This window comes from Electrophorus electricus, chromosome 6 (assembly GCF_013358815.1).
Source record: "Electrophorus electricus isolate fEleEle1 chromosome 6, fEleEle1.pri, whole genome shotgun sequence".
Lineage (NCBI taxonomy): Eukaryota > Metazoa > Chordata > Actinopteri > Gymnotiformes > Gymnotidae > Electrophorus > Electrophorus electricus.
The window spans coordinates 15185281-15193853 of record NC_049540.1 but is presented as its reverse complement, the minus strand read 5'-3'; the positions used below and the strand labels follow the sequence as shown (position 1 = coordinate 15193853).

The 8573-nt window shown below is 34.2% G+C and overlaps 2 protein-coding genes across 5 annotated transcripts in view; both read left to right on the top strand.

The window, feature by feature from the left end:
- ube2b (ubiquitin-conjugating enzyme E2B (RAD6 homolog)) overlaps nt 1-3734 on the top strand; it is a 17693-nt gene extending 13959 nt beyond the window's left edge. The window contains exons 5-6 of the mRNA XM_035527209.1: nt 514-602; nt 2818-3734. Of these exons, the coding sequence (XP_035383102.1) occupies nt 514-602; nt 2818-2946 (218 nt within the window). The 3' untranslated portion in view covers nt 2947-3734. The remainder of the gene's footprint in view (nt 1-513; nt 603-2817) is intronic.
- Nucleotides 3735-7775: 4041 nt separating this feature from the next.
- jade2 (jade family PHD finger 2) overlaps nt 7776-8573 on the top strand; it is a 76030-nt gene continuing 75232 nt past the window's right edge. For 2 of the 4 annotated variants that reach the window (XM_027008339.2, XM_027008362.2), the window contains exon 1: nt 7777-7898. The gene's annotated coding sequence lies outside the window, so the exon portion shown is untranslated. Of the gene's footprint in view, nt 7899-8573 lie in introns of all 4 variants that reach the window. The other 2 variants (XM_027008349.2, XM_027008343.2) reach the window with 2 other exon arrangements.

The following is an 8573-nucleotide window of genomic DNA, read 5'->3' as shown; positions in this document are numbered from 1 at the left end:
GTGCATGTAGACTTTGTACACTTATGACCATTAATCTCATGGGCTGCTTCAGTGGGGGGATGTATAGTGAAAGAGATCTCTACAATATTTAAACAAGCAAACTGACAAATAACCATAGAGTGGGACTGGTTTATTAAAATGGGGCAGCACTTCAGTAAAGCTTCTAGACTTCACAACTTACGGTTTTGTAGCATTGTGGATATAAATCGTTAATATGTAGGCTGGTAAGGAAAATGTGGTTTTTGGTTATGAAGTCTCTTACACCATTAAAGTTAAATGCATATCTTCAGATTTTCATATAGAATTTTAAAATATTAAAATCCCCCTAATATTCAACAGAATATCTGTAAATAAAAGTATTCCACTGTTTGAACTCCTAGCAATGGTACTGAATTTCTTATATTTGTATATAGTTTGGTTATTGTTTATGTACAAAGTATGTAATTAAAATCTCTGTTCTTGAGACTTTAAAATGCTTTCTTTCTTCATTGTTCTCTTTCTAAATTGTTACAGTTTACGCAGATGGCAGTATATGTTTAGACATTCTTCAGAATCGCTGGAGTCCTACATATGATGTATCTTCTATTCTGACATCAATCCAGGTGGGTGATTATTCTTGGCAGTACCTTTTGTATTTTCATTTCCAAGTCACATTGTAATTTTTTCAGTTTTTTTTTAGGGTGGGGGGTGACATGACTAATGCTCCTTAGCTCGTGTAATAAGTAACTGCTTATTATTGTTCTATACATTTATTGATTTCATTATCATTAAACTTTTCTGTAATAAAATCTCTTCTCTGATGTGTGATGCATGTATTTGCCACATGCCATAGTTACTTTTGTTAAAAGTGCTTGCCAGGTTATGTGTAATGTGTCAGGTTAATGAAGGAAGTTGCTATCAGCCTTTTGATGCTTACATACAGTTCACAAGAAAGGGCAGACCAGAAACATATTTTTGGTCTTGGAATCCAATTTTGGGTCAGGTGTCAAAAATTGTATACAACAAAAGTAAAAATTTACTCCATCGGCTGAAGTGCTCATACTTCTCAGAGCGTAGCCAATTTCATTAACAATTTTGGCTATATGTGACAGCTACTGGGAAATGAGGGAGAGTGGAAGCATTTTCCTTACCACAGAGGTTTTTATGCAACCTAATTTTTCAGTCAGTTTTGCCTGGAGAAAAAGGGACGAGGCTGTGGAATTAATCCTTCCATTAGGGAAAACAAAATGCGTTTCAAATATAAGGCAGATATCTGTCTGTCTGTCTGTCTGTCTGTCTGTCTATCTGTCTATTAATTAGTGAATCAAATATTTGCCTTGGTGCAGTGGGCCTTTTTGCCTTCTACTTGAATACACACTGTAAGCTATCTGGCTCTTCTCAGTTCTACTGTAAATGCACCAAATCCAAATGTCATTGTGGCATTCATGAAAGCTGAGACTTGACAAGACCAAAAAAAAAAAAGTGTATTTCTCCTATTGTGAAGTGAAAGGTTTTAGTAACCCTGCTACAGATTACAAAAATTGCCAAAATACCTTTCATTGTACTTGCATGGTGATTCTGTTTAAACCTGACACTGCAAATGTTGAATATTTTATATTGTTTATAATAAATAATAGATATATAGTAATATAAATAATATATAAAATAAAAGGTATAATAAATAAATTAAGCTGCCTGTGACCTCTATCAAGAATAGATGTTGGTAAAGCCATACATGCTTATATAGGTGACCTGCAGAAGTAGCACTTGTTGCTGTGTTCTTACTTACCTATTTCAGTACAGCAAGCCACACTAGCAGGACTGCCAGTGGAAGTGATTTGCACATGAGTGTCTTTATGGCTAGGGTCAGCCAGACAATGATGCAGAAAGGCTGTCAAGTTCATCCTCTGTGCTCTTACCCACATTGGGGTTATTTCACCAAACATTAATTTCTTAAGTTAAAGCATTAGTATGGTGTTGTTTAAAAATGAATATGAACTGATTCTCTTTACATTATTTGAGGCCTGAAAACACTGCATTTATTTTTGTTATTTAGAGCAGTTGTATTTTCAGCATATTAGTGCCTGAAATTACTATTTTTATTTGGAAATTTGATAGAAATGTTGTCAGTAGTTAATAGAATAAATTTTTTTTCAACTTAAAATAGCTAGAAATAGTAAAAACAAACTTATTTTTAATATTTCAGAGTTGTATGTGTATCACATGTAGACAAGATATTAAGTTCTGAATAATCAGCATTTCATATAAAAAAACTACATATGTATATAATCAAAGGAGCATAGATGTATTATTAATGATTTATATTTTATTTAAAGCTTATTAAGTGTCTCCAGGTGTCTTAAATGGGCTTTGATGTTGAATCTGATATCGAATGTTTTAACTTTATTAAAAATCTTGCATATTTTAGAGTTTACACTATAAGGAAGACTATAATAAAATAAAAACTTATTGCAAGTATGTCCCATTATGGTTTTAATTACTATATTGTAAAAAGGATATAATTTCACACTATAGATGACAAATATTGCGACATCCCACAAACATTATAATAATGAGCTAGGTTAATACCTGAATCCTGAAATACATTTATTCAGAGTTTTTAATTTCACCTCACTTGCTGCAGACTTCAGAGCATAATGATTATGACATGTACAAAGTCTTTTGAAGTAATATTGGCTTTACCAAGAAATTGTTATTGTACTTCATGCCAGGATGCCTTGATGCATCACTGTAAGCAAATATTTGTCTACACAAAGAATGTGGCAAAACCCATCTCAGTGTCCTTTGCTAAACAATTCATTTTTCTCCTTACTGTAGTCCTTGCTGGACGAACCAAACCCCAACAGCCCAGCAAACAGCCAAGCAGCACAACTCTATCAAGAAAACAAGCGGGAATATGAAAAGAGGGTTTCTGCTATAGTGGAGCAAAGCTGGGTTGACTCCTAATGTTGTAATCCACATGCTCCAGCATTTATCAAGTTGTTCAATCTTACAACTGTTTCAACCTCATCTAAAAAAACAAAAAAACAAAACAAAACAAAAAAAACCTTAGAGTTCATCTGCAGCAAGAGGAAATCTATCAATCAAAAGGGACTTAATTTCCAACATTTTGCTGACCGCATAAGTCATTGTGCTATTGTTTTTTTATTGTTTTTTTTTTTATTCTACTTTTTATTGCATGATAAATTATTGGTAACAATTGGTTTTTATTTTGTTGGATTAATGCTGTCAATGTGGACATTTAGTTGTTTCATTGGTTTATATTTTCTTTTATAGCAGACTTTTGGCAAAAATGTTGTATAACGGCATGTTGGGCAGGTGTAAAACACCATAAATCCCTAAATTAGTTTTAGTATTGTTTTATTTCTTAAATCATAGATGGTTAAACTGAGTTTGTATCTGGAAAGATTTAAACAGTGGCAGTATGCTACCTTATGAAGAGTACTACGCATCATGGTTTGGTTGAATTAGATATTCGAATCGCTTGTGTCTCATTGGGTATTCTTTAACACTCACCTTCATTTGTATGTTGCTAAAAATATAAGTGAAATGTGCATTAATACACTGTCCTATAAACAAAATTATAATCAGTTTTAAAATAAAGTGTGGGTTATATTGTGACAGCGTTGCCAGTTTGGGATATGTTATGAAGTTAGTTTTTGTGAATTTATCCTATAAAAACATTTATACTTCTAATATGCTGTATAAACAAAATAAATTTTTTGACACTTTGAGTTGGGAGACCATACTTATTTCATTCTGGTAAATTCATAGATACAGTGGTTATATGGATATAATTGGTTTAAGAAATTAAACCAATTATACCATTGTGAAACTACAAAATCCAGATTTCTTTTTTTGAAGAAAAACCCCTTTTTAAAAGTAAAAAACAATTTTAAAAAAGTTACAGCTTCCCCCCCTTGTAAACTTTCAATCTGTAAAATTCTGTAGTCCATTATTAATCATGTTTGATTTGCCATCACATTCCTCTCCATCCTTTTCATTGGTTCTTCAATGAGAAGTGCAGAAACATCCAGTTCTGATGTCATCTCTGGTGAAAGTCAAATAAAAGGCCAAATCAAATTCAGGTACAACTTAATTAACCTGCATCATTAATGTGCATCTTATTTCTTATATAGGGAAGATATTTAGAGACACCAAACTTGTCCCAGTCTATACTTGCTATGCATTTTAAACTGCAGTTACACAACAGCTTCTTTATCATGAAGTAAGTTTATTAAGGTTCTTCCCTTGGGTAAATTTTAATGAGAAACTAGCCTGAGTGGTGTAAACTACATTTTCTGTTCTGGAAAATCTACTTGGGGGTTTTTGAATGTTTTTCTTGGAAACATTATTTGCAGTTGCTATCTGCAATACAAATACTTTGTTTTAATTGTTGTTGCAGGAAAAGGATGCCAAGTAAATATACTTTTTTTTGCTGCTTGACGATTTCATCTCTGGTTTTAAATACAGGGGCATCCTCCACCACAATTCCTTCTGCCATTTCCTTTACTTTATCTAGAAGATCTTGACTGTATCTGAAAGAAAAATGGCAAATGTAATGTTACATTCAGGGAACAATGAGCATGTGAAGCAAGAAAATATGCCACGCTTTTCCTGTAGCTAGCAAGGGGAAAAGTGTTAAAACGCCATTTAGCCTAATACCGTGTGTATTTCTTTTAGTTACATGTTGTTTAATGCCCTCATTAAAATGAGACCACGACAGTGTTGTATTCTTGGGCATCATTGCCCTGGGCTAATCTGCATTACAATGGGACACTTTGCCTCTTTTATGCAGCTAATTGAAATTGCTAACTTCGCCCTTCATGTGCACATAACACAAAGTCAGTACCATAAACAAGCACGTCGTGTGTAGAGGCTACAGATAGTGGGTTTTTTTGTACGATTCTCCCGATTCCAGTCCGTTTCGAGTTCGACGCACCTTTAGCTCAAAACCAACGCTTTGTAAGACAGTCAAGCAACACACATTTTCCTAAGAAAGCGATTGCGGAGATACGCTTTACTTAAAGCCACTCTTGATACACGTGAACATAAAATGCCCCATTAAACTGTAGCTTATTATAGGCCTATATTTACTTTCTTAAAAGTGGTCGTAAAAACCAAAAGCCTCCTCACCGGCAACCGAGAAACACATTGTTTGACCACACCATTGACAAAGCAAGAAGATGGTCCAAGTTAGGATCTTCGTAGTCATTTATGTTTCTAAAAATGAACGCTCTTCTACATTTCCAGTGTTTCTCGCTCTCAGAAATTGTACGAAAAGACTCTACAAAGTCCGATAAGTGCCTGTTTTGTTCAACAAACTGCTCCACGTGCCCAGAAGAAACCATCGTATAACCACACATACGTCAATCGCACCGGATAAGCGAGATTCGTCTTCCTCTGTTCTGAAATATGGTAAGACGTGATGAACATCCTTACTGACACCTACTGGTTACGTGATTAACCAACTCGAGTACAACATAGACGTGGCTAACATGACAACCAAAACAAGCGTTTAAAAAAAAAAAAAAAAAACCCGGATCAATATTTATCTTAGAAACAATTTAAGGAACAATGTCAGTTATTAACAGGTATATTAACAATTTTATTAGCTACCTTACTCATTAATGCGTGGTAGGAATTACTTGCAAGCCCTACCATTCACTGATTGTAAAACAACTTACCAAACCACTTATGTAGATTATTCTTGGGTCTTATACGATTAATAATTAATATTACTGATGTATATTGCTCAGTAGCATATTGGCTATTGTCTATTTTTTGTGTTACTGATTGGTGAATAAATTTGGTTTGACGCATTAAAAAATATATCATTATTTAATTACTGTTGGACATGTATAGCACTTCCTTTCCCCAACAATGAGGACGGGACTGCCTCTCAACCATCACTTTGAATTAAGTGAATTAATCAACTCTGGTCATTTTGCAGATTTGGGCATTTGACAGAATCCAAGCAAATTAAAAACAAAACATGCTTTGTCTTCAGGCCAGTAAAAGAAGATTAATTTAACAAAACATCATTAATGTCTTGTAAGATTTGATGGGAAATACTACAAGAAAAATTACACTGGCCAGCCTTTCCTTAAAATTGCTAACATCGCAAGCAGGAAGAATGAAACAAATACATTTTGTATGATTCCCATGTCTAAATATTGCATTATTTGTTTTTGATCAGCAATTAAATTATTCATAGTCCGTGAAATGAGAAGTTCTGTTCTTTTTCAACCTCCATGATTATGGACATTTTATTGGCATCTTTTTAAAAACTGTATGGTTAGGAAAAGTAACCTACTTCTTGTTCACAAATTCACACATGCACACATGCATACACACTTGACATCAAGAATATTTGTAGAACATGTGTATTAAAAGGATTTTATATGGTATAATGAGGGTAATTTCAATTTAATTTTTAGATATCTACAACATGAGGATCACATGAAATAATATTAGGATTCATATATCATGCAACTCTTGTTAGCACGACTTATTCTTCTAGGATTTACTGAGGTGTATAGCTAAATAACTGTGTTTATAGCCACAGCTTCCACCTTTTTGTCAGTCAGCATAAAATACTATTAAAAACATATTTTCAAGTGGATTGGCCACACCTGCTGCATTAATCAGTGGTGCAGCACTGTGACTTTAAAATTGAAAACATGAATTCGATTTATTATTGAAAATCTACAAATCTTCAGTTAATTGCCAAAATATAATGTAAATGTAAAATATAATAAATAATATAATTAATATGAACACTATGATCCCTGACTTCTCATACAGATCTTATGATCTCTAGACTAGCATCTTCAAAAAAGGCCAGTTTGGATGTTTAATTTCAAACCCTTTATAGCTTTAATTATTGGACACAAATGCAAGAATTATTGTCAATGGCTTTACCTGTTGTAGAACCAATGCACAAATTTTAAAGAAATCTTTTCAACATGTTAATTACATAATAAATAACCTCACCAGAACACCTCCAACGGTCTTCACAAAAGTGAAGTGGTTAAGGCACCTGACTAGTAATCAGAGGGTGGTTAAGGTACTTGACTAGTAATCAGAAGGTTGCCAGTTCAAGCCCTAGTGCTGCTAAGTTGGCACCGTAGGGCCCATCAATTGCTCAGACTGTACTCAGTCATAATTGTAAGTCGCTAAATGTTGTAAATTTGTATTGTATAGCAGGTTACAGATACAGTTAAATGGTATATAAAAAGGGTTTTAGTACAAAATTTGAAGGAAAAGCTCTATGTCCCCCATGAAAAGTTACACTGCTGTAACTAGAGTTTGGAGTGTTAACATTTCAGTTCCACATCTTTGGATGTATTAAATATTAAGGTTTTATTTTAGTTTTACAGCTTCTCTTGAACTGGCAAATGGTAGTCTTACAAATATCTTGTAAAAGGCAGCAAATTATTTAGAACAAACTAAAATACAAACAACAAAATAGCAAAACAAGAAATGTGTGTTGGGGTCATCACAACCAGAGGACACTTAAAGATGCCCATTTGTCTAAACTTTATTTACTTTTTCTATTCCAATGGCCAGTCGAAGTGGGCACAAAAAATACCATTCCCACTCAGTATCACGAAAGCTTTGAAGGGTACTACGTTCTTAAAACCTAGCCGATTCAAATGTGAGACGTTGCTTGGACCACACGTTGCCATCACTTAACTTAGTCTATCTGGTTTCTCCAACTGACCTACCTGTTCTTATTGTAATAGTAAATACATTTTCTGATAGCTCCCCCCATAGGACTTACTGTAAAATGAACGATTACTGTATGATGAACCGCCCCATTTACTGATTCGAGAAGCTGCTGACGTTCTTGATGGTTATCTCTCGGTTAAAAAAAAACAAAACAAACTTGACAGGTCTGTAAAACTGTGTTTACTTTGTTTTCTTGTACATATTTTATGCTAAATATAAGCATTTTGGATGTCCTCTGATAACGGAAAATTTCTGGTACGTCATTAATATGGCGCCAAAAGAGTTTTAAGTATGAGCTTATTTTCTTGTAAGGTTGCAGGACTCGATGTACGCCTGTACAATCGTACATGAGGGACAGACAGACAGACAGACAGACAGACAGAAAGAAAGGGAGGAAGGAGTGAACGAGCAATCTAGAAGCAAAATGTTTTAGGATGAAGGTTGCGAAAGAAACTAGCCAGTTAGCTTGCAACATATAACTCATGTTATTCTAATTACGCAAAGAATTTCAGCTAGTGTTAGGATAAGAAATTATGTAATAAACCTTTCATGTCGTATATGAGGGACTTATGCTACTATCGTAATGCGTCATTGTTTTGCGAATTCAAAATGTTAGCTAGCTTGACGTGTCAACTAACCAGTTAATACACCTGGTAATAGCGGTTTCTTCTACATAGCTAGCTACTGAGGTAACATACTGAGGCAGCTAGCAATGTAGGAATAACTACTTTTGATTACCAACCTTACCCATCGCTAGCATAAAGTCTCGAAACAACAAATTTAGGAAGTAAACCTAGACCTGCGCAAGCGGCCATCGCAGTTTTGCTGAGCACCATGAT